The sequence below is a fragment of the Lolium perenne genome, chromosome 6 (genome assembly GCF_019359855.2).
Source record: "Lolium perenne isolate Kyuss_39 chromosome 6, Kyuss_2.0, whole genome shotgun sequence".
Classification (NCBI taxonomy): Eukaryota; Viridiplantae; Streptophyta; class Magnoliopsida; order Poales; family Poaceae; genus Lolium; species Lolium perenne.
In genome coordinates, this window is record NC_067249.2 from 99,143,339 (window position 1) to 99,170,929 (window position 27,591).

General features: G+C 41.8%; 1 protein-coding gene across 1 annotated transcript; it reads left to right on the forward strand.

Annotated features, from left to right (window-relative positions):
- Window positions 1–5,825: 5,825 nt before the first annotated feature.
- On the forward strand, window positions 5,826–27,591 carry LOC139832462 (phytepsin-like). The gene is made up of 13 exons (XM_071822229.1): window positions 5,826–6,176; window positions 6,269–6,329; window positions 7,175–7,269; window positions 7,365–7,477; window positions 7,696–7,864; window positions 7,953–7,992; window positions 8,095–8,159; window positions 8,682–8,795; window positions 8,882–8,946; window positions 9,600–9,753; window positions 9,845–9,964; window positions 26,911–27,056; window positions 27,138–27,591. The coding sequence occupies exons 1-13, from the start codon at window positions 5,826–5,828 to the stop codon at window positions 27,589–27,591; spliced, it is 1,947 nt and encodes a 648-aa protein (XP_071678330.1).

Genomic DNA, 27,591 nt, shown 5'->3' on the forward strand with positions numbered 1-27,591 from the left:
GTTGTCAATCTCACCGGCTTGCTGTAACAAAGGATTAACCGTATTGTGTGGAAGATGATTGTTTGTAGAAAATAGTAGAACAGTATTGCAGTAGATTGTATTTCAGTATAGAGAATTGGACCGGGGTCCACAGTTCACTAGAGGTGTCTCTCCCATAAGATAAACAGCATGTTGGGTGAACAAATTACAGTTGGGCAATTGACAAATAAAGAGGGCATGACCATGCACATACATATTATGATGAGTATAGTGAGATTTAATTGGGCATTACGACAAAGTACATAGACCGCCATCTAGCATGCATCTATGCCTAAAAAGTCCACCTTCAGGTTATCATCCGAACCCCCTCCAGTATTAAGTTGCTAACAACAGACAATTGCGTTAAGTATTGCGCGTAATGTAATTAGTGACTACATCCTTGAACATAGCACCAATGTTTTATCCCTAGTGGCAACAGCACATCCATAACCTTAGAGGTTCTTGTCACCCCTCCAGATTCACGGAGGCATGAACCCACTATCGAGCATAAATACTCCCTCTTGGAGTTACTAGCATCAACTTGGCCAGAGCATCTACTAATAACGGAGAGCATGCAAGATCATAAAAAACACATAGACATAACTTTGATAATCAACATAACAAGTATTCTCTATTCATCGGATCCCAACAAATGCAACATATAGAATTACAGATAGATGATCTTGATCATGTTAGGCAGCTCACAAGATCCGACAATGAAGCACAATGGGGAGAAGACAACCATCTAGCTACTGCTATGGACCCATAGTCCAGGGCTAGACTACTCACACATCACTCCGGAGGCGACCATGGCGGCGTAGAGTCCTCCGGGAGATGATTCCCCTCTCCGGCAGGGTGCCGGAGGCGATCTCCTGGATCCCCCGAGATGGGATCGGCGGCGGCAGCGTCTCTGGAAGGTTTTCCGTATCGTGGCTCTCGGTACCGGGGGTTTCGCGACGGAGGCTTTAAGTAGGCGGAAGGGCAGGTCAGGAGGCGGCACGAGGGCCCCACACCACAGGGCCGCGCGGCCAAGGGGGGGCCACGCCGCCCTAGGGTGTGGCCACCTCGTGGCCCCACTTCGTCTCCTCTTCGGACCTCTGGAAGCTTCGTGGCAAAATAGGACCCTGGGCGTTGATTTCGTCCAATTCCGAGAATATTTCGTTACTAGGATTTCTGAAACCAAAAACAGCAGAAAACAGCAACTGGCACTTCGGCATCTTGTTAATAGGTTAGTTCCAGAAAATGCACGAATATGACATAAAGTGTGCATAAAACATGTAGATAACATCAATAATGTGGCATGGAACATAAGAAATTATCGATACGTCGGAGACGTATCACCCCGCAGCCCTCGCTCGATTCTATAAATACCGCGTTCCCTGGACGCCATTGAGCACACCATCTCACTCCCCACCCTTCACCACTTCTCCTCGCACCATTAGCCAAGCCAATCGCCGCCGGAGTCGCCGCATTCGCAAGCTCGGAGCCGCGGAAGCCCTGGAGCAATCGCCGTTGATCCAGGCCACCTCGAGCTCCGCCACTGCTACCAGCTGCTTCACCGTCGTCCACATCTACCTCGAGCACACTGCCAAACCTTGCTGGAGCCTCGGTGAGCCCTCCAACCCCCTAGGCTCGCCGCGCCAGTGGCTCGATCTCGTCGGAGAAGACGATGACCCTGAGCCGTTAGATCAGGATCTAATGCAACGCGCCATATTAGCTCATACCGTTTCAGGTTTAAACAGTCACTGACTGGTGGCCCCCATGCTGTCAGCAAGCCCACGCGTCTGTGGACTATGGTGGGCTGGGCGTGGGCCGTTTTAATTCAATTCGGCCCAGCTTCGTTTCCCGCCGGCCCTTTAATTCAAAATCCATTTAAATTAATTCAAACAATTTCAATACTGGCTCCAACTTTGAAATTAAATAGAATCTGTTTGGCTTGGCCAAATTTAACAAATTTTATATTGTTGGAAAGCTATGAAAAAGATCTACCATATGCCACTGGTCCCATCTCAAAATTAGTTGTAGAATTAATTTGATAAAAAGATGAAGGCAGGGACTTTCCCTATTCAAATAATTATTAAAAATCAACCAAAATAGATATTTAGTTAATTCCAACTCCAATAGCTCACATTTGACTTACACTAATTGTTTATGCAAGAAAATGGTGTGGTCACTTTGCATGATCATGCCCTAATTTAATTAATGGACAATATGGCTAGTTTATCTAAGTGATATTGTCCAAAACTATTATGCAAATCATATGAAGTATTTTACTTCATTTAAATCTTGTCCCAAATGAATTCAGGTGATGTTTGGACCCCTGGTCAAACTCTCTTATATGAATTACTTGGAAATTTAAATCATTGGTAGCATTATTAAATGGTATGAGGTGGTTTACCCCATTTAAATCATTTTCTCAAATGATGATAATGAATGTTTGACTTAGGTCAATATAAATTCATGCATGATTGTTTGTGAAATTAAATCTTAAGAAGATTTCAATGAGAGGAAATTATTTCTCAATAACCCTATGGAAACTATCATTTACATATTAAATAAAAGGAAATTATTTCTCCTCAAGCAACACAACCAATGCACCATAATTAGATTAATTGTGTGCTTAGAATAGTTTGTGTGAATATATGTGATGTATGGAATACCCATTGAATTAGTTGAGTGATTATACTCGTATTTAAATTTAGACGCTAGCACCGGAGAATACCGGAGGAAGAAGGTTGCTACCAAGAGGAGGAGGAGGAGAACTTTGAGAACTACCAAGGCAAGCTAATATTCTTGCAAAGTGCAAAGCCCTTTGGGGCAAGGCACCATAGTCTTACCTTTTCTTACCATAAGCCTATCCCAAGTTTCTACATTGCAAGTTTTACTTGTTGTTTTCCAAGAGTTACTTTTATAGTTAACTTTGGTCAAAGTAAAGAAGTTTACTAGATTAGTAAAGTTAGTCTCAATCTAGCAAAGCAAGATAGCACCCCTCATGATTTAGAGCTAGTGCTAATGAATTAAAACTTGACTACTCTAGATGGGAACAATGTGAATTGACTTGAATTTTGAAACCTTGGAATGATGAAGCATTCCATTGAATGATTTTTGAAGGTGAATATGAACTAGAGAAGATGGTGATTTTTGATAAACTTGATATTGGTTTGAATGCGATACCTTTCCAATATTGAGTACCCCCACAATACCTGATTATGGGTAGGGCTTAACTGGAAGTTTATGCATTTTAGTATGGGTTCCCTCTGAACACACATCATAGGGGTTACGCTTGAGGCTGCCTCCGTTGTTGAGAAATGATGTGAATTGAGGTGAATTGTACGGCCAAGCCCTGTGCAGTTCCGGGTTGCTGATGTTGGTCTTCACTGGGAGGCCAAGCTCATGGGGAGAGGTGCTCATACTAGGATTTATAAGTGAAAGGTTATGGTTGATGATCCGCGTACTGTCTTACGATGATTCGGGGTAATCCCGACGGATGAAATCAAATGTTGTGGCACAAGTGTGCAACCTCTGCAGAGTGTCAAACTATTCGAATAGCCGCGTCCACGGTTACGGACGGTTGGAAAGACCATACAGTTTCCGATGTCAACTTCTTGAAAATGATGGTGAAATGAATTGTGAAGTGGTGAATTGAATTGAAATCACCACTTGAATGGTGGGAATGACACTAATGTTCCCACTTGAGTTAGTCAGCACATGAACAAGCTTTTCTCAAATACTTGTGAAATAAAATTGACTTTATGCAAATAAACTAGAGCTTAGCAAACCTTACTAGAAATGTCTAGCACTTACACTAGTATTAGTTTGCGAGTACTTGAAGTACTCACGGCTTAGTCCCTGGCTATTCAAATGGCCAGAGTATCAAGATGAACAAGGAGATGACCAGCAGGACGCCTACGACAACTAGGAGTCTTCCGACGTCAAGCGTTGGCCTGTGGACTAGAGAGTACTTGTATCTTACGCTTCCGCTATGAACTTGTGTTTGTTCGTTGATCAATAGATCAACTATTCGTGTAATATGGATCATGTGATTCCAATTTGTAAGACATTATGGTTTGTAATGAATGATGACTGTGATACTTAACTATTATGCCTCGCAACAACAATATTCCTGGGATTGCGATGTATGACATAATAGACATTCGGACTTAAAAATCCGGGTGTTGACATGAACTAAAATCATTATGGACTTGCGAGTTGTTTGTAGTGCGTTTATGTGGCAATATCCACACAGCTGACCAGAACGAGGGTGCCCCCGGCCAGGGAAAGGCCGACCTCCACGACCAGGTGGCGTGGGCAAGAGCGGAGGACCCCCGACGGGAGTTAGCACTTGTGTAGTAGGACCTAGAGTCGCAAGGACAGAGGGGACCCCAAGCAGACCAGCACCACGCAAACGAGTCTCCTCAGCCCAGAGCTCAGTCAACACCTCTAAGATAGGAACACGGCCCCGAGTAAACAGCTTAGAACGGTGTAGTACACCAATGGCTAATTTGACCCAACAACCATTTATATCGATTAGTTCCTTTCCTTTCATCTCTTGCCTTGTTTGTATTCTCTTTAAGTCTTTGCTTGCATGGTGTAGTACACCAACAGGTAATTTGAGCCAATAGCCATATAGACCGGTTTGCGCCATTCCTTTTATCTCTTGCCTTGTTTGTCTTTTCTTTAAATTTATCCTTGTATGATGTGGTACACGAATGGCTAGTTTTATGAAACAACCATATAGAGCTGTTGGCTCATTTCATTTTATCTCTTGCCTTCTTTGTATTCTCTTTATGTCTTTCTTTGTATTGTGTAGTATGTTTCACCTAACAACCATATAGAGCGTTGGATCCATTTTTTATCGCTTGCCTTGTTTGTCTTCTTTTTAAATCTTTCCTTCTGTGGTGTAGTACAACAATGGATAGTTTGACCTAACAACCATTTAGAGCGGCTAGCTCCTTTTCTTTTATATCTTGCCTTGTTTGTATTCTCTCTAAGTCTTTCCTTGTATGTGTTTCACATGGGGCTTTTTTTACCTCATATTTAATATGCAACCGAGATAAGATAGAGATCATCGATTCCGCCAACAGCTGGATGTTTCCTCTTTTGCAACCATGCATGAGCACAAAAAACTGGCTTGTTATAATGGTGTCATCTTCCATTTCTTCTCATGCTTCGCGATTAACAAGCCGTGTTGCACACTAGTTATATCACCACCGACAAGCAATCTATTTTTGCCTCTTCAGGCAATCGTACATGACCACCGGAGACACTAGCTTGCAACAACTTTGTGATCCCGTGGTGAACCCAACAAAATCCACCGTGTGACATGATCACCCCATCCTAATCTGACGGCTCACAGAAGGGCATTGGATGATCCAACGGTGGAATGATCATGTAGCTTTGCAATGTCCACCGGCCAAAGTTTATAAATTGACCCAAGATGATGCAATGTTGCACACTTTGCCAGTTCACCGGGCACTCTGCTCCTTCCCTACCACTGTTGTTCGGTGAGTTCTCTCTCTCTTCCCAAGGTAGAATACTTTAGAAAAACTTATCATCTATGAACTGCAATCTAGCATATCTCTTGTTTGTGTGTTTTCTGAACCCCTAATAAGTTTCAACCGGTTTTCGATTTGATGGTGATCAGATCGAGCCAATGTTTTATTTTGATTTTGGTCTACTTCCATGGCTCACCGATTTTATCATGTTTCATATTATTATTAGTATTCTGTGATCTGATTTTTCAAAAAAAAATTCTTGTAATTGCGATGGGGAATTTCTCTCCTAAATTTGCAGCTCATAGCGCAGCCATGGGAACCGGCCACGTCACGCTCCAACACCTACTCATCCTTTCCACCATGCTCCTCCTCGGCACGCCCGTGGAGGGCCTGGTCCGCATCGCGCTGAAGAAGCTACCGGTCGGCCAGAACCTCCTCGTCGCTGGAGAGGACGCTCAGACCTTCCTCGCGCAGCACCACGGCCTCGTCCATAACGAGGAGCCGCAGCCACTGCCAAAGAGAGATATCGTAATACTGAAGAACTACCAAAACGCTCAGTACTACGGTGAGGTCGGCATCGGAATGCCGCCACAGAACTTCACCGTCATCTTCGACACAGGCAGCTCCAACCTCTGGGTGCCCTCCTCCGAGTGCTACTCTTCGGTATGTGCCCTAATCTCGTCAAGTCTTTAACAGTTTGGTTATTATTTATGATAGCACTAATATGGGGTGTAAGTTGGGAACTTTTGTTGCAGACTGCATACCACTTGCACAAGAGTTACAAAGCCAGCCGGTCAAGCACGTACACGAAGAAAGGTTTGTTAATCTAACAAATTGTCCATGCACATGTAGTAAATAGCTTATAGGGAAGAAAATACTGCATTAGTCTCTAAATAGATATTAAAATTTATCAAAATTTAGATGTATCTAGATGTTCTTTAGTATCTAGATACATCTAAATTTACATAAACGTCAGAAATCTATTTATAGACGGGGAAAGTACTAACGAGCTGATGCACCACTAAGGTATACTGTGGCGGATCTTTGGGCCGAAATATTGCTAACGTCTTATATAGTGGTACACCGCTAATAAACAGGTTATTGGTGGCATACTAGCCAAATAGCACGCCACCAAATGTGGACATGTTCTTAACTGCCGGTGGTCGTGTGAGACAATATCACACGCATGCCACCAAACGCACCGCACCACAAACCCCGGACCACCTCCCTCCTCATGCCCTGCTCCTACAACAAAGGGTGGACCTAGCATCCCTCTTGCCCGGGCAGCCGCCGGGGCTTCCTGCCAGTCGGCATGCTTATTTTTCCCCTACTTTATATCTATTTGAGACAAAATTAGCACAGTAAGCCTATTTTGGCCAGACTTCACAATTTTCCTGGGTCCGCTTATGCCTACGACCTACAACCTGGCTCCATGTCTGCCGCTCGAATCTGCCATCGCCGGTGAAGGAGTCCTCATCTCTAACGTCCTCGATAGCCTATTTTCCTACTGGTCATGTATGCACTATGAGATGATGATATCCTAACACATTGTCCACGTATTTTCTTCACCTAGGCATTAATCAGATGGTTTAGATTAAACTCTAGTAACCAGGAAAATGATGTTTTCCATGAATATAATATTTCATTTCCAATCTTGGCAGGAAAAAGGGTATCAATTCACTACAAAACTGGTGCAATTGCTGGTTATATTAGCCAAGACAATGTGCAAGTTGGTGGTCTAGTTGTGAAAAATCAGGTTTACGCGCTGCACCAGAAGGACACATTTATATTATGCAATGTGATGTGCATCCTATTTCAGATTATACTAATTTTATTATGCTGCCCTATTAGAATTTTATTGAAGCTTCGTTGGAACCAAGTATTACTTTCATGCTTGGAAAATTTGATGGCATTGTTGGTCTTGGGTTTAAAGAAATGTCATTCGGGGGTGCCGAACCTATTTGGTGAGAAATGTTGCCTGACTGAATTTGTCGGTTTTTCCTATTTATTAACACTATCAACACTAGACTTTACTATTTTAATTTATGTGTATTGTTTTATGTACTATATTAATATCTAAATGGTGCACTGTGGGTTCTTCTAATTTACTGGCATATCGTATCACCAAATGCGTATCATATAACAAGATTTCTTATCCCTGACATCACAAGCAAAATTATAGGTATAACATGGTTAGCCAAGGTCTGGTTGGTAGCCCCGTTTTCTCATTCTGGTTCAATCGACATGCTGGTCAAGTGAAGGGAGGAGAAATAGTTTTTGGAGGAGTTGATCGTAATCATTACAAGGGAAGCCATACTTATGTCCCTATTACTAAGAAGGGATACTGGAAGGTGAAACCATTTCGTTTAGTTGAGTAATCTTGAAATTCAAGATGGAATAACTAGTTTGTGCTCATAAATTTTTCCCCACTTGCTTCAGTTTGACATGGGCGACGTCTTGATTGGAGGAAACTCCACAGGTACTAACATGTCATTTTTTCATGATAAATCATAAACAGTATATGCTCGTATATAAATACAAAATGGTTTTAATCATTTTCTTATACCCGTATTTCTATTAGGATTATGTAAATCTGGTTGTGCAGCAATAGTAGACTCGGGAACTCCATTTCTTACTGGCCCCACGGTATGTGTTTGAGATCTATTCATGTTTATTCCCATAAGTAAGGAAAGGGGCTTTACTTAATGCATCTAACCTTGATTTATCGATAAAACCTCACAATCAACATTTCTAGTAACCTAAACGAGACATTCCTTCGCTATTTGGGCCATAACCCATATGCTTTTGCCTTGAATTTTACCTTTTAGTGGAGGAAATGTCCATTGTGAAGATAAAATGTATGGTTAGATCTATTGTAGATGTTTATTTTGATTGAATTATGGTAGTTATAGTAGAAGGAAAAGCTCAATAGAAAACTTTAAATATATAATTTTTGCAATTACCATCTCCTTAGAAGCAGAACTAGTAATATTACATAATGTGAAGATCATCAAAATAAAACCTAATAGACCAGCATGACACGTTTTGAAGCATATTAGGTATAACATCTTTGTCGATAGATCATAGAGTCATCTCCGGTGGGTTCATTTTCCATTCTTTTCCTTTAGTCTCTATGTGTTTGCTGAATCAGTACTGAAATATATACAGGCGATAATTACGGAAATAAATTGGAGAATTGGTATACCTAGGAGAGTGAGCAAAGCGTGCAAGAACGTTGTTTCAAAGTTTGGGCGGCAGATCCTGGATTTGCTGCTAAAGCGGGTTTGATCATTTCCAAAAGTTGCTTTCTAGCTTGATCATTGATGCATAAGGCTTGTAAACTCTTCTTTTCCGGGACTATGATGCAGATATTGCCAAGAAGGATATGTGACATACTTCGTTTATGTTTCTTTGTTGGACCTCATGGTGTAAGGTAAGAGTTGAGTCTCGCTTGTACCTGTTGTAGTTATGGATGTTCTGCACAATATATATGATGTGAAATATGCATTAAAACATGAAACATAGATATTGTGCAAGTAAGAGGATAATTAGTGTGTGGGCAATTATAGTGTATATAATATGTATTCATTAATACATATGATATGAATTCATTAATACATATGATTTATATGTCAGAATATTGCTCGTGCATTCTGTTTACAACACTTTGAAAATACCTTCATTTGTTATGTCTCTTATTTACAACCGCATACAGGGCGACGTATACAACATACAACGGCAGAGCCATGACAACAATCTTGTGTAGTCGTTTCCAAGGCGTGTATTTAAATATATGTATTTATACCCTGAGGATGATTTATGCAGTAGTGTTAATTGCCATATTTCGTAGTACCAACAAGAAAAGATCATTTATGCAGTAGTGTTAATTGCCATATTTCTCAACGTACCGAAATTCTTTGATTTGCTTGGAATAATTTTCCCTAGCCAGCATTGAAGGAATTTAGAATTCAATAGATGAAGAGTGGAAGTACATACAGAAGTAGGTTTGGTCTCCTTTTGACCATTCACATTGTATTCCTTATGTCCCGATGGTTGACATTGTTACGTTCCTTCCTATGTACATAGTGACGACAACGCCGGTATTCAAAGTTTAGAAGATGAAGTTAGGACATCAAATGGTTTTATTGTGTGCAAAGCTTGTGAATGGATTGTTCAATGGGCGGTGAAGCATGTTGCAGATAATCAGACCGAGGATTCTATATTGCATACCATTAATGAGGCATGTTTCCTACCTTGTAATACCAATGGAAGAATCACACTGTAACACACAGTTGAACCAGAAACAAAATCTAACTTATTCAACTTTGCAGATATGTGAACATATTCCTATCCCTGCGGGAGAATCATTCGTGGATTGTGGAGAACTTAAATTCATGCCTGACGTCGCCTTCTCCATCGGGGCCAAACAGTTTGTGCTCAAACCCGAACAAGTATTGCTTCTTGTCCCTAGTTATTACCTCTCGTATTTTATGCGTGTCCAGATTATCTATCAGTTTTAGCAAGTATCATTTTTTATTAAGATTCCATATGTTGTTCCCGCAGATTTTTTGAAGATTCGGTCCTTACTATATCAGTTATCAATTATAAAATCTTACGTGCATATATAATTGAAGAGCCACACAAGCTTTATTATCGGTTAGTGCTGATTTGGTTTGACTTGTGATTTCTGTTGTCCAGTACATAGTGAAGATTGGTGAGGGTGATGATACCCGGTGCATAAGTGGATTCTCAGCTATGGACGCTCCTCCTTCCGGTGGCCCTCTCTGGTAAAGTTATACACGTGTTCTGATCTCACAGCTTTCTTGGAATCAATATAAAAGTTGTTTGTGAGACCTCTTCTTCAGAAAAAATACTATGTTTGTTAGTTTCAGAGTTTTAGGAATTATTAGGCGTTAAAAAGAAAAGAAAAAAGAGCAAGATGTTTGCATCTTCAAAACTGAAAGCAAACGCTCCATGAACTTGCTGTCCTCGGTTCTGACAATGAGAAATTGGTGTCGCAGGATCTTGGGTGATATATTCATGGAAGCCTATCACACGGTCTTTGACTATGGAAATATGAAGATTGGGTTCGCCGAGACAACATAGGTGTTGTTCATGAGCTCTTCCTGCCGGTCTGATGTCCGATCGGCAAAAAAGCATGAATGTGCATATTTGCGTGCTACTAATAATGCCAGTGTGGTCCAAGATAATAAACCTGTACATTATCATATGTCAAAGACACTGCTGCAATGCAAGGAGACTTTCATCATAAACTTTGCCACATGATTGCTATCTCGTAATTCCGAATCATCTCGAGGAGAGCTTAACTCACACATGTAAAACACACGCGCACATTCTTACTCTGTGATGGCGTGCTGCTGATCACTTAAACGAATTGGCTAGTTGCCGCCATTGCTTCCCGCTACTCGGGCCAATGCCGTGCCAAGCAGCTTGAGCTTCCATCTCTGCGACGTTAGAATGACGGTGCTGGACGGCGGTGCCTCGGCGAAGATGACGTCGTAGCCGTTCCAGTAGGATTACATGCCGTCGGCCATGAGCTGCCAAAAGAGGCCCGCCCACGGCCAGCCCGCCCGTCCGCGTCGACTGGTAGATCTTGGCGTACACCGTGCCGAACTGGGCGTCCCGCTGCGCACTGGTGAACCCAGAGTCTCTGCGTGCGACTTGCCGAACTCGTGGATCAGCAGCGGCTTCCGCCTGCACATCAACGTAACTCGGTCCAGGTATACTCGCTCCTCGTGTCTTCCGCCTGGGTGCGCTGTTTCGCAGACACGAAGGAATGGCCCGGCGTCGAAAGAAGGACACTGTTATGTTAAGCATGTATCATCTAATTGAACCACACCTAATCGATCGATCAATCAGCCCCGCGTTCCAGCAGCAGGTCAACCATTTTGTTTCACCGCTCGATTGTTTTCCTGAGTCGCGTCCTCCATCTACATGCACGTGCACATACGCAAGATCGATCGATCCTTCTATTGTTCTCTCTTCAACTTAATTAGCTACTGCTAGTGAATATTACAACATCAGGTCCCAACGAGTTTATTCACCAAGGAGCACGTTATTAACTACTAGTATTACGGGAAATCAATCCTGCGCCAGCTTGGTCGTCGGCTCGTCGCACACTTACGTCTCCACGCCACGAGCAAATTAAGGGAGGAGGTGGATCTTCTTCTTATCTCTCTTCTTCACGTACACGCGCCTTCGCTTTAGTTTCTGAGCGAACTCGTTCCAACAATACAATCGATGAGCTAAATAATCAATCAAACCATCATTTCGGCACCACTAGTGACGAAGCAATTAGTGCTACATATGGTTTTACCGGGCTTCAACTGAATGCCCGACATATTCACACATTTCGGTCAAAATTTATATTCCGAAAACAAATGAACAACCAAAATTGCATGGCCGAGATTCACCCGTTTCGGCTAATTCTTGGACATAATAATGGAACAACCAAAACTTTAATTCCGGAACGAAATTTGGATTTCCGGCTCAAAGTACTTTGACTTCACCTTCGGCGTAAAAAAAGTGCCCGCGGACGCCTTTGTGGACCGTGATTTTTTAAATCGGCGAACCTAGTAATGACTCGGCCGCCAAACTCGCCGCACGTCTCGGGGTTGTACCTCGCGATGATCATGTCGATCGCCGCCTCCGGCCCCAGCGGGATCGGCGCCACTGTTGACTTTGGTTGTGTCCACCGCCGCTGATGACCCTTTGTGGCCCACATCCGCGTCCATCTCTCCTCCATGCCAAACATATGCCGCGGGAGGACCGGTTACAAAACACATGGCAGCTAGCAGCAATCAAACACAAACAAATGGATCTGATCCGGCTACCAACTAGTACGCAACAACGGCGATGACGGAACTCGATCGTGGCCGGAGATGGGTTGGATGTCCCGATGCCGGCGGTGGCAAGATTAACAAGAGGTACAATAATAGTTGTAGTAGTTGGAAGGAATGACTGGAGTGCAACAATCGTGTATGTCTCTAGGTACGGATTCGTGCCTTAGCTTTAAGCCGGTTGACCCTTACCTTGGTCTACACTTAGCTTATCGTCATGCCGTATTCCAGCGTAGCCCTAGCCCGGTTATCCGACATATTAATCTTATGCCGGCTAATTACGCCCAATCTTAACCTACTATGGGTTATCCCCTCCCACAACATTAAACTAATGTTCCTATAACTGTACTCGTTTAACTGTGATATGTGTATGCGTGTAATAATTCTAGTTTAATGTACATATTATATGTATGTAATTATTCATGTTACTTTCGTGGCTTCGGTTTCTCCAAGCAAGCCCCTTGAGCCGTTTTATGTCATGTACGAATGTACGATGGTTATTCCTGGATCTCTAATTTATCATAGCAGGCTAATATCCTTTCTATGATGGGTCGTGGGCGCGCCGTGTCATATACTAAACTGGCAAACTGGGCCGAATATAATCCAGTCGTGAAGATATAAATGTATCATCTCATAAAGGGATGTGCCATATTTTTAACTGGGCCGAACTAGAAATTCAGCCCAGCTATAAGCAGGCCTCGTGTTGCGGGCTTCGAACGGGCCTATTTTTAACTCAGCCAAACTAGAAATCCGGCCCAGCTATAAGCAGGCCTCGCGTTGCGGGCTTCCAACACGTGGCTATTTCTTATTCGCCCACCTGGTGGAAAGTGCAATCACCAGTAGAAAAAGGGGCTTCCGTCCAGGCCTTTAGTACCGGTTTCCTTACGAACCGGAACTAAAGGGTGCATTAGTACCGGTTGCACTGCCTAGGCCTTTAGTACCAGTTCGTAAGGACCTTTAGTACCGGTTCGTGTCATGAACCGGTACTAAAGGGTTAGCATCAGCCGGAAAACCTTTAGTACCGGTTCGTGACCTGACCCGGTACTAAAGGTTTACCTGCTCCCCACGCACCTCCACCCCCCCAGTGGTCGCCTTTTTTCATTCTAATACAAATGAAAATGATAGAAAATTCAAAAAATAAAATGTTTTCAGATTCTTATATGTTATGCAACCTACTATTCGGTGAAATTAAGAATTTCGAATTTTGAATTTTTTTGCAAAAAAAGTTTGAAAAATGGTAAAACCGCATTAATTTTTGCATACGACGTCGGAAAAAAGCGTATAATATATCAAAATCATCGTGGGGATGTCCACGTGCCATTGGAAATAAAATATGTCATTCTATAAATTGACACGTGTTGAAATGCTATTGGTCCTCTTGCCATATTACCATTTGTCCACAAATTGAGATGCTATTGGATAACGTGTCCTTATTCCATTCGTCCACGTGGCATGCTTCAATTGGTAAGCATGTCGTCATCAGACCGACACGTGTTGGCTTCGTAATGCGCCACGATACCCATGCGACGGTGATGCTAATGTCAGGCTAGATGACAAAGCTTAATTAGAGTCGACCGAACTGATAGCTTAATGATTGGTCTAACAAGTAAATCATTGTGTCGAGATGGTAACCATTGGCCTGACACACCTGACACGGTGGTCGGCTGTAACATCCCAAATTTCAAATCAATAAGAAAAGGAGTTTCCAATAGTAAAAAATTAGAACTAACAAAAACTTTTATTTAAATATGGTGTTATGCTTAGTGTTGCATATGTGGATAGTGATCATGCATGAATAAATTGATGTTGCCATGATGATTTGTTGAGTGCTTATTAAAGATGCTTAAACCCTAGGACATGATCATGGAACCCAAAAAGAGAGAAAGAAAAGAAATGGAAAAAAATTACAAATCATCACTCACATACACTTATGGCCATTTTTGAAAATCCTCAACCAAGGCCATAATGACTTGTGCCAATACTTGGAAACATCAATAGACCAATAACAAACACATTTGCATCAAAGAAACACAAATCAAAGCAAAGGAAAATTCAAATTCAAGTTACATATGATAATGGTCAAATCTGCCACTATTAATATGTTACTCACTTTGAGCCCTTGTATTAAGCAAATCTTAAACCTAACCCTCCCAACTCTTTCCACCTCATCCTAGAGCCCATCAAGGTGAACACTTTTTGTGTTGACCAACATGGTTGACTCTGCCTCAATTGCTCAATATAAGATTGACAAGTGGCAACTTTGAAACAAAAATTAGATCATCCACATTTTGGAATTTCACAAATCAACTCAACTTTGCACACCACCACCACCATTGTGTGCCAAATATTAATTGAATCCACTCCACCAAAAATCTCTGCAAAATTTGAAAATTCACTTCTTGCGGCCATACCATCGAACACCTGGCAGGCATCAAACTGAATTACTCACACACCCTTTTATCCAACAGTTTCTTAACTAAACCCGATTTGATTTGTGATGATCATTGTCCTTCTATGACTCCTGTACCAAACCAAGTACTAGCCCAGTACGCCCAGTCTTGCCAGGCGTGCGCACTCACCGCGCTCTAGACACGCTAGAGCGACAGCAAGACCCATCGCCTCCGTCCTCCCCTACGCCTCTCCTTTTGCATCGAGCATCACCACCTCTCCAGCTAGCCCATAGACATGCTCGAATGCATGCGGAGGCACTGTCTCCGTCGTCCCCTTCCAAACTTTGCCGCTGGTACAGCCGCAGACCTTGCATCATCCCGAGCCGTCCCGTCTCGCTTTCGCCGCGCCAGCTAGCACGCGAGCATCGCCATGATGCCAGCTACCTTGTGCCGTCCTTACCTTGCCTCTTCGCGCAACAGAGACGCCGCGCCTGTAGGATAACGTTGCATAGAAAACAAAAATTTTCCTACCGCGAACACGCAATCCAAGCCAAGATGCAATCTAGAAGACGGTAGCAACGAGGGGGTATCGAGTCTCACCCTTGAAGAGATTCCAAAGCCTACAAGATGAGGCTCTTGTTGCTGTGGTAGACGTTCACTTGCCGCTTGCAAAAGCGCGTAGAAGATCTTGATCACGATCGCTTCCGGTGCCACGAACGGGCAGCACCTCCGTACTCGGTCACACGTTCGGTTGTTGATGAAGACGACGTCCACCTCCCCGTTCCAGCGGGCAGCGGAAGTAGTAGCTCCTCTTGAATCCGACAGCACGACGGCGTGGTGTCGGTGGCGGTGTAGAAGTCCGGCGGAGCTTCGCTAAGCTATGCGGGCAATATGGAGGAGAGGAGCTTGGCTAGGGTTTGGGAGGGGTGGCCGGCCACTCTATGGGGGGCGGCCAGCTTATGGTCTTGGGGTGGCCGGCCCCCTCCCTTGGCCCCTCATTATATAGGTGGATCCCAAGTATTGGTGTCCAAGTCTTCGAATAAGACCCGAAACCAAAACCTTCCATAGGAGGGGGCAAACCTAGCCCAACTAGGACTCCCACCCAAAGGTGGGATTCCCACCTCCCATGTGGGGGGTGGCCGGCCCCCTATGGTGGAGTCCACTTGGGACTCCACCCCCACTAGGGCTGGCCGGCCATGGAGGTGGAGTCCCTTGTGGACTCCACCTTCCTTGGTGGTTTCTTCCGGACTTTTCTAGAACCTTCTAGAACCTTCCATAGAACCTTCCGCGACATTTTATTTCACATAAAATGACATCCTATATATGAATCTTATTCTCCGGACCATTCCGGAACTCCTCGTGATGTCCGAGATCTCATCCGGGACTCCGAACAAATATTCCAACTCCATTCCATATTCAAGAACTACCATTTCAACATCCAACTTTAAGTGTGTCACCCTACGGTTCGAGAACTATGCGGACATGGTTGAGTACTTACTCCGACCAATAACCAATAGCGGGATCTGGAGATCCATAATGGCTCCCACATATTCAACGATGACTTTAGTGATCGAATGAACCATTCACATACATTACCAATTCCCTTTGTCTCACGATATTTTACTTGTCCGAGGTTTGATCTTCGGTATCACTCTATACCTTGTTCAACCTCGTCTCCTGACAAGTACTCTTTACTCGTACCGTGGTATGTGGTCTCTTATGAACTCTTTCATATGCTTGCAAGACATTAGACGACATTCCACCGAGAGGGCCCAGAGTATATCTATCCGTCATCGGGATGGACAAATCACTCTGTTGATCCATATGCCTCAACTCATACTTTCCGGATACTTAATCCCAGCTTTATAGGCACCCATTTACGCGGTGGTGTTTGGTGTAATCAAAGTACCTTTCCGGTATAAGTGATTTACATGATCTCATGGTCATAAGGACTAGGTAACTATGTATCGAAAGCTTATAGCAAATAACTTAATGACGAGATCTTATGCTACGCTTAATTGGGTGTGTCCATTATATCATTCACACAATGACATAACCTTGTTATTAATAACATCCAATGTTCATGATTATGAAACTAATCATCCATTAATCAACAAGCTAGTTTAAGAGGCATACTAGGGACTTCTTGTTTGTCTACATATCACACATGTACTAATGTTTCGGTTAATACAATTCTAGCATGATATATAAACATTTATCATAAACATAAAGATATAAATAATAACCACTTTATTATTGCCTCTAGGGCATATCTCCTTCAGTCTCCCACTTGCACTAGAGTCAATAATCTAGTTTACATTTGTAAAGATATAACACCTTGGCCTTCTGGTGCTTTATCATGTATTGCTCACGGGAGAGGTTTTTAGTCATCGGATCTGACACACTCAGAAACGTATGTATTTTGTAATTCATTTGCGTCTCAACGCATCACTCATTTCCAAATGAGCTGGCATTAAATATGTTTGATCTTCTGGTGGAACCTTAATTCCGCTGTCTGAAATATGTCACTAATATTGTCACACACAATATAGCTTCAAAGTTCTGACTCTGTCGGAACTACACCAAGTTCTCAAAGAACCTCTTGACTTAACATCCTTTGTCATTGTCAAAACAATGACATACTCTGCCTTCTTTTGTAGAATCCGTCACCATATTTAGAACCCTTCTAAATCTAGCATAGACAACTTCTAGCTCATTGTGCTACCTTTTAAACAACACTTCGTTTAATTTGAGATTGAATTTATATTTTATATGTGATAAAACCAATATCGGTGTAACACCTTACATCGATTTGTTTGTCATTTCTTCATACAAAAATATATATATATATCCTTAGTTCTTCTAAAGTACTCAAGGATATTCTTACTGTCGTCCAATGATCATCATATGAATCATTCTGGTATATGCTCATAACACTTTATAGCACATGATATCTGATTGTGTACATATTATTCGTGATCTATAATCACTCATGTGTTTTTAATCATTGAGTGTCAGATACACTCAAGTCTTGTTAAACCTTCACATGACAAGAACATTTTCTTAATATTTCTATATTGAACTACTTCAATATCCATCATATGCACTTTGACTTAAACTTATTTATGTGTTTCAATCTATCTTCATAGATCTTGACACTAAATTTGTTTCAGTCCATATCCTTTCATTGAAGTTAATTCTCAATGAAACCTTTTAATCAAGTATATAATTACATCATTTATAACCAACTATATGTCACCTACATAAAGTATTATAAATGTGTCTTAGCGCTCCCACTTAATTTCTTGCAAATGCAAGCCTCTTCATTGTTTCTGATGAAATCAAAAACTCTTTGACTATTTCATCTAGTGAAGATTCAAACTCCGCTATACTTACTTCATCAAATTGAAGTTTGTATACCTATCTAGTATTCCACGGATCAGCAAAACTCTTGGTTGTATCTTGTATACACCTTTAATACACACTTCTGATAAGTAATGTATTTTGCCATCCTACTAACATATCTCATAAAGGAAATATGTAGTGATTACTAGAATAATCCATATAGACTTTAAGCATTGCTACGGAAGATCTAATCTTGTCGTAGTCAACTCTTTGAACTTTGTCGTAAACAACTTTTCGACAAGTTAAGCTTCTTCAAGGATATTTCATCCAAGTCCATCAATTTTATAGATCTATTTTCTTTCAAAAAGTATTCATCTATCTTGGATTTCATGGCGTATGGCCATTTTAACGGAGTCAGGGCCCATCATAACTTCTTTGTTTTGTAGTTGGTTTATCATTGTTCAAAATCAATCCTTTGTCCACAAATCATTTATTTGATCACAAAGTAAACCATACCTACAAGGTTCAATATGTACTTCGATCTCCATGGCTAAAACACTTTGTAGTCATGGGAGCCATGATCGTTGTGGCCGCTTTCGAAACCAATTCCGATGCTGCGCTACTCTGATCATTATGCTCAGGTTCATAAACCTTATCAAAATATATTGTCCTCCCACTCAAATACTTTACTAGAAACAATTTCTCGGAAATAAGAAACATTGACAAACACTTTTTTCTTTGTCTCGTGGGAAGAATTCCCAATCAAATCTCTGGGATAACCAACAAAGACATTCATCCGATTTTGGTTGACTATTAGGGTTTATACCCATGCCATAACTTGTATGGTGTCATTTCAACGGATCATGATGATGCTCTATTCAAAGGTAAAAAGCGGTAGTCACTAAAGCATAATCCACAAAAATATAATGGCATCAATATTTTATCTCATCATTGATCCAACAAAGTTTGGATATATCTCTTGGATACTTCATCATCACTATGATACTCCAAGAAACGTAAGTTGTAGAACAATTTCATAACTCTCTTAGATGTTCGCTAAAACTCGTAATTCAAATATTTCCACCATGATCCAATCATAGATATTTGATTTCTATTACGATGATTTCCACTTCATGCTGAAATTTATTTGAATCCTATTCAAATGTTTCAAACTTTTCCTTATTGAATATATCCACATATATACTCAATTCATTGTTTGAAAGTTTTCATGAAGTAGAAGAATCTTCCGCACACAACTATGCCCAGTGAACCACATATATCATTATGTATGTTTTCACTAAGTTAGTTGCCCGTTCAACTCTTCGGCCTATGAACGGTATTTCAGTCATTACTTTTTAGAAAAGATTTTGCAAGTGCCAAACGATTCAACAAATCGAATGACTCCAAAAATCCATTTGCATGGAGTTCCTTCATGCGATCCTTTCTAACATGACCTAAATTGCGGTTCCACAAATAAGTGGAATTCAAATCATTTGCCTTATGGCATTTTTAGCGTCAGTGTTATGTATGTGTGTTTCACCATTTAAGATTTATAATAACTTATCCATCATACATGGAGTAATGTCATAATTTGAACAACTCATTGTTTTCATTTGACCAGAGCAAAATAACAATTTATTAAGCTCTTTATTATAAATTCTAAGGGCTAGATAGAATGCCAACGACGAACATAATAACACTTTATTTTTGTTCTGCGAACATTCTTATCATATTCCTTGTCAGTCACTTAGGCCATTGTATTCTTGAATTGCGTTGTTTTGTATGACACTTCATACCAACCAATATGGTATTAATACCCAAGAATTTCATTGTGTGACTTAACTAGGAATACAACCATAACATGTATATCATTTATATACACCCGAGCTAGACTTTCTAGTCTTTTCTTTTCTGTTGCCAAAATATCTTTTGCAGTTTCTCTTTTAGCTTTCCTCATTATTCAGAAAAACATTTCAACATCAATAACTTCTAGGTTTGTTGGTCAAATACCAATAACCTTGAGGTTCTTACTTTGAAGTTGATCATCATATGACAAGTGTTCTAGATTTCACATATTAGTAACTATGATGAACAATTTCACTCATAATTTTATCCATCAATTCATGACAACTTTTTGAGACCATGTCTGTACATGCTAGGCTCATAAAGTTTAACCTTAGTATTCGCATGTGCAAATCAGGCTTGCACCCATTGTAAGCACACGTAGAATCTATAACACCCGATCATCACGTGATGCTTGAAACGACGAGTCTTAGCAACGGTGCATACTAAGGATGATAACTTCATGGATATGCGAATATCATTAGTGCCCCAATAGCTGGAGGATTGTGACGTCTTGCGTCTTCAACCTTCATACATTCCCATAAAACTTATGAGTTTATGTAGTCTCACCAAATTATATTCTATCATCTTGCAATAAGGTCTTAGATATCACATATATCTCATACCTTGATTATTTCTGAAAACTAAATTTTCAGCTCCTTATTTTTCAAACATATTTGAACTTTCAAGTTTCATGGAGACAAGATAACTTTAGGTACTAATTGAAACCATAGCTCTTTGAATCAACAATGTGAGGTTTACTAAAAGTTTGCAATAGGACTTAATCAATTCTTGATTCTTTAACAATACGGTACCAATCCGTAAAGTTTCTTGTCAGATTTTAACATGATTTCTATCTCAATAACAAGACTAGCGCATAGTAGTAAACGGATGCCAATACTACAAAATTAATTCAAAATACTACTCAGACTATGTTTATGATAATTAGTTCATGTTTTAATCTAATTACTAATGAACTCCCACTTAATACAACATCCCTCATAGTTGTTAAGTGGTACACGATCCAAATCCACTACACCAAAACCGATCATCACGTGAGATGATGTAGCTTCAATGGTGAACATCAACATGTTGATCATATCATCCATATGACTCGTGTTCAACCTTTCGGTTTCCGTTGTCCCGAGGCCATGTCTGTACATGCTAGGCTCGTCAAGCAAACCCAAGTATTCCGCGTGTGCAACATGGCTTACACCCGTTGTATGTCAAGTTTATCACACCCGATCATCACGAGATGCTTCAAAACGTCGAACAATGCAACGGTGCATACGAGGGAAGAACACTTTATTATCTTGATATTAATGTGAGGGATCATCTTATAATGCTACCGTCGCGATCTAAGCAAAATAAGATGCATAAAAGGATTAACATCACATGCAGTTCATATGTGATATGATATGGCCCTTTTGTCTTTGCGCCTTTGATCTTCATCTCCAAAGCACGGATATGATCTCCATCATCTTCGGGCATGATCTCCATCATCGTCGGTGTAGCGTCAAGGTTCATGGCGCCGTCTTCATGGTTGTTCACCTCATGTAGCAACTATAACAACTACTTTGAAATACTACTCAACATGAAAATTAAAGACAACCATAAGGCTCCTGCCGGTTGCCACAATACAATAATGATCATCTCATACATATTCATCATCATATCATGGCCATATCACATCACCAAACCCTGCAAAAACAAGTTAGACGTCTCTAATTTGGTTTGCATATTTTATGTGGTTTAGGGTTTTCGAGAGAGATCTAATCTACCTACGAACATGAACCACAACGTTGATACTAATGTTTTCAATAGAAGAGTAAATTGAATCTTCACTATAGTAGGAGAGACAGACACCCGCAAAGCCTCTTATGCAATACAAGTTGCATGTCAAACGAGGAACAAGTCTCATGAACGCGGTCATGTAAAGTTAGTCCGAGCCGCTTCATCCCACTATGCCACAAAGATGCAAAGTACTCAAACTAAAGATAACAAGAGCATCAACGCCCACAAACCATTGTGTTCTACTCGTGCAACCATCTATGCATAGATACGGCTCGATACCACTTTGTAGGATAACGTTGCATAGAAAACAAAAATTTTCCTACCGCGAACACGCAATCCAAGCCAAGATGCAATCTAGAAGACGGTAGCAACGAGGGGGTATCGAGTCTCACCCTTGAAGAGATTCCAAAGCCTACAAGATGAGGCTCTTGTTGCTGCGGTAGACGTTCACTTGCCGCTTGCAAAAGCGCGTAGAAGATCTTGATCACGATCGCTTCCGGTGCCACGAACGGGCAGCACCTCCGTACTCGGTCACACGTTCGGTTGTTGATGAAGACGACGTCCACCTCCCCGTTCCAGCGGGCAGCGGAAGTAGTAGCTCCTCTTGAATCCGACAGCACGACGGCGTGGTGTCGGTGGCGGTGTAGAAGTCCGGCGGAGCTTCGCTAAGCTATGCGGGCAATATGGAGGAGAGGAGCTTGGCTAGGGTTTGGGAGGGGTGGCCGGCCACTCTATGGGGGGCGGCCAGCTTATGGTCTTGGGGTGGCCGGCCCCCTCCCTTGGCCCCTCATTATATAGGTGGATCCCAAGTATTGGTGTCCAAGTCTTCGAATAAGACCCGAAACCAAAACCTTCCATAGGAGGGGGCAAACCTAGCCCAACTAGGACTCCCACCCAAAGGTGGGATTCCCACCTCCCATGTGGGGGGTGGCCGGCCCCCTATGGTGGAGTCCACTTGGGACTCCACCCCCACTAGGGCTGGCCGGCCATGGAGGTGGAGTCCCTTGTGGACTCCACCTTCCTTGGTGGTTTCTTCCGGACTTTTCTAGAACCTTCTAGAACCTTCCATAGAACCTTCCGCGACATTTTATTTCACATAAAATGACATCCTATATATGAATCTTATTCTCCGGACCATTCCGGAACTCCTCGTGATGTCCGAGATCTCATCCGGGACTCCGAACAAATATTCCAACTCCATTCCATATTCAAGAACTACCATTTCAACATCCAACTTTAAGTGTGTCACCCTACGGTTCGAGAACTATGCGGACATGGTTGAGTACTTACTCCGACCAATAACCAATAGCGGGATCTGGAGATCCATAATGGCTCCCACATATTCAACGATGACTTTAGTGATCGAATGAACCATTCACATACATTACCAATTCCCTTTGTCTCACGATATTTTACTTGTCCGAGGTTTGATCTTCGGTATCACTCTATACCTTGTTCAACCTCGTCTCCTGACAAGTACTCTTTACTCGTACCGTGGTATGTGGTCTCTTATGAACTCTTTCATATGCTTGCAAGACATTAGACGACATTCCACCGAGAGGGCCCAGAGTATATCTATCCGTCATCGGGATGGACAAATCCCACTGTTGATCCATATGCCTCAACTCATACTTTCCGGATACTTAATCCCACCTTTATAGCCACCCATTTACGCAGTGGTGTTTGGTGTAATCAAAGTACCTTTCCGGTATAAGTGATTTACATGATCTCATGGTCATAAGGACTAGGTAACTATGTATCGAAAGCTTATAGCAAATAACTTAATGACGAGATCTTATGCTACGCTTAATTGGGTGTGTCCATTATATCATTCACACAATGACATAACCTTGTTATTAATAACATCCAATGTTCATGATTATGAAACTAATCATCCATTAATCAACAAGCTAGTTTAAGAGGCATACTAGGGACTTCTTGTTTGTCTACATATCACACATGTACTAATGTTTCGGTTAATACAATTCTAGCATGATATATAAACATTTATCATAAACATAAAGATATAAATAATAACCACTTTATTATTGCCTCTAGGGCATATCTCCTTCAGCGCCATGATCGACCTCCACGGGCACCCGCAGCACCCCTTCGCTGCTATAAATAGAGCACTCCTGCTCCTCATTTCTCCACACCATCTCACTCTCCTCTCATCCCTGCTTCTCCTCGATCACTTACCTAGCCACATTATAGCCGAAGCAGCGCCAATTTGACGCCGGAGCACCGCCAGTACCCGCAGCACATCGCCGTCGATTGGAGCCACCTCGAGCGAAGCCGCTTGTACCTGGAGCCTCGCCGTCCACGCCAACGTTGCTGCGCACCTCGCCGACGATCGCCGGAGCACCGGTAGGCCCTCCGACCCCCTAGCCTCGTTGCCAGAGCTGCGGGATCTCGTCGGAGACGATGATGATCGTCAGCCGCACGATCCACTTCTAATCCTACGCCTCATATCGCTCATACCGTTTCGCCCTTTAAGTGCCGCTGACAGCGGGCCCCACTGTCAGGCAGCCCACTCACGGGCGACGTGTAGCTGGGCTGGCACAAGTCTTTTTCTCTTTGTGGCCCAACTTCGTTTCCCGCGCAGGCCCTCTAGTTTGAATTCGGCTTAAATCAAATTTGTCAAATTCAATACTGGTATTGTTTCCAAAATTTAATAGAATCAAATCCACTAAACCAAATTTGATGAATTTTATATATTTGGAAAGCTTAGGAAATTATCTAAATAACTACACTGGTTCCAACCCTAGATGTGTTGTAGAATTAAAGTAGCAAAAATAACAAGGCAGAGCCTTTTTCAAATTCAAACATTTATTTAAAATCAACCATAAAAGATTTTTAGTTGATTCCAACTCTCATAAATCACTTTTCAAATACTCTACATGATTATGTAAAAAATATAGCCTAGTGTTTACTATGATCATGGGCTAGAGCAAAATAATAGCTATGGAGCCATATCTAGTCCATTTGAATTATCTCAAATAATTTATTTAAATAGTATGATGGTTACTCTCTCATTTAAATCATTGTCTTAAGTAATCCAATATGAGGTAATGACCTTAGTCTATAGCACCTCATCTTTAATTACTTAATGATATTAAATTGTTCCATAGTAGTATTTAAATTGCATGAGATGAAGTATCTCATTTAAATCATTTTCCCCAATTAGTAACTATGTGTTGACCTTGGTCAACACCTACTCATACCTTATTATTCGAGGAGATTAAATCTTGATAAGATTCAATGAGAGGAAATTACTCCTCAAAGAAAATAAATAGAAACCCTAAGAAATATTTCAATGAGAGGAAACTATTTTCTTAGAAGCAAACCAAACCAACCACCATGTGAATAAGGATGTGATGCTAGAATAGCTTGTGTGAATCATTTGTGTGCTTAGTCTAGCACTTAAGGATTGTTTGGTGATTGTATACCTCGTATCCGTTTATAGACGCTAGTACCCAGGAATACCAGGAGGAGGAGGTCTACGAGGAAGAAGAAGAAGAAAACTTTGATCAATACACCACTCAAGGCAAGCTATACTCTTGCAAGTTCCCAAGTGCAAAGCTTTAATAGAGCAAGGCACCATTACATGACTATTTTTGTTTAAGGATCCAATCCCAATTTTTTTATTCTTGCAAGCTTTTACTTTATTTATCAAAGCTTACTTTATAGTTAACTTTGGTCTAAGTTTAGAGTGTTACAAGAACATCCAAAGTAGCCTAGAGAAATACAAGTTAGATTAGCACCCCTCATGACTAGTTTCTAGTGCTAAACTAAAAATGACTACTCTAGATGGGAAGAGGTGAAAACCAATGACTTGGAAAACCTTGGAATGATGAGTCATTCTATTGAAAGATTTTGAAGTTGAATATGACATGAATGACTTGGTGGCTTTGACAAAAACTGATGATTGGGTTCGGATGCGATACCATTACCTGATTATGGGTAAGGCTTAACTAGAAACTTATGCACTTTAGTATGGGTTCCCTCTAAACAAGCGTCATAGAGGTTATGCTGAGGCTGCCTCCGTCGAAAGTGAAATGACGTGAAATGAGGTGAATGTACGACCCAAGCCCTGTGCAGTTCCCGGGATAACAGTTGGCTATCACCGGGAGGCCAAACTCATGGGGAGAGGTTCCTATACTAGAGTTTGTAAGTGAAAGGTTATGGTTGATGATCCGCATACTGAGTATGATTATTCAGGGCTATCCCTGACGGATGTAATCAAAAGTTGTGGCACAAGTGTGCAACCTCTGCAGAGTGTAAAACTTTTCGAATAGTCGTGTCCATGGGTACGGACGATTGGAAAGGCCATACTGTTCCGTTGTCAGATGTTTCTAAAATGTTTGGTGAAGTGAATGGTGATTTGACTTGAAAACAACATGGTTGTGGGAATGACACTAATGTTCCCACTTGAGTTAAGTTAGGCAAATGTGGAGTCTTCATGTATAGTGGTTTATGAAATAAAATTGGCTTTATGCAAATAAACCTATAGCTTAGCACCCCCTTAATAAAATTGATAGTACTTACACTAGTATTAGTTTGCGAGTACTTTAAAAGTACTCATGGCTGTGTCCCTGGCTATTCAAATGGCCAGACTATGAAGAGGAGCAACAGTATCTGGATGACGAACAGCAGGACGTCTACGATAATTAGGATCATCTCCTAATGTCAAGCGTTGCCTGTGGATTAGATGGATTACTACTACTTCGCTTCCGCTATGTGTTGTGTTTGTTGATCATTAGATCAACTATTGTTGTAAGTGTGGATCATGTGATCTATTGTTGTAATACGACTATGGTTTGTAATGAATGATGACTCTATGATATCAACTTTTATGTCTCGCAAAAACAATCTTCCTGGGATTGCGATGTATGGCATAACAGGCATCTGGAATTAAAAATCCGGGTGTTGACAAGTTGGTATCAGAGCAATTGTTTGACCTTAGGAGACCCTAGTTAGAATGGACGTCTGAAAATTTTAGTTTCAAAAACAAATGAAGTGAATACCTTTGAAAAACTTACTCACCCTCTTACCCTTGAGATCTTTTACAAAGGAGAAATTTATGCTCTACCTTTTTCTTGTAATTCTACATAAAATTTTGACACACTTGCACTTCTCTAACTTACTCATCTAATTCTGTTACAGATGGAGCAAGTGAACAACACCAAGTTTTACCAGCTGGGGAATGGCGGGAACCTGATCTTTGAGAGGGACTTAGATGCCCTATCAGAGTTCCTTGGACGCCCGCACCCGGAGTTCTTCGGAACTCAAGTCAACGATCAGCCCGGAGGGTAACTTCAGTGGATTGTCACCGCTGATCTGAGGGGCAAGATGGAGCCTCCCCGGTCCGAGAGGATCCAGTTCTCCATCAGGGAGAACAAATCGCTGGACGGACTCGCTCGTGCTCTTCAGGAAGCACTTGCCCGTCTATGCGCGCAGAATGTGATGGCAATCCAAGGGGCTCGCTTTGCGCACCTCGCAAGGCATGACTCCATTGGAGGACCCATGGACCTGCAGTCCCACCCCGAGCTGAAGCATCACGTGGAGCATCTGAACTTCATGCTGCAAGAGACCCAGAAGGAGCTGGACAACTCCCGCCACTACGCCAACCAAACTCACGCCCACATGGCGCAGCAGACCGATACCATCAGGATCCTTGCCCATGAGCGCAAGACACTCCGCTGGCAGCATGCCAAGAAGGACTACACCATCGCTTGCCTCCGCGCGAAGATAGTGTCCTTGGAGGCAACTGTCAAGGCGCAAGAGGAACATCTAAAGGATCTGGAGGGAGAAGGAGAAGACATTCAGGGGGAAATGCCCTCCTGA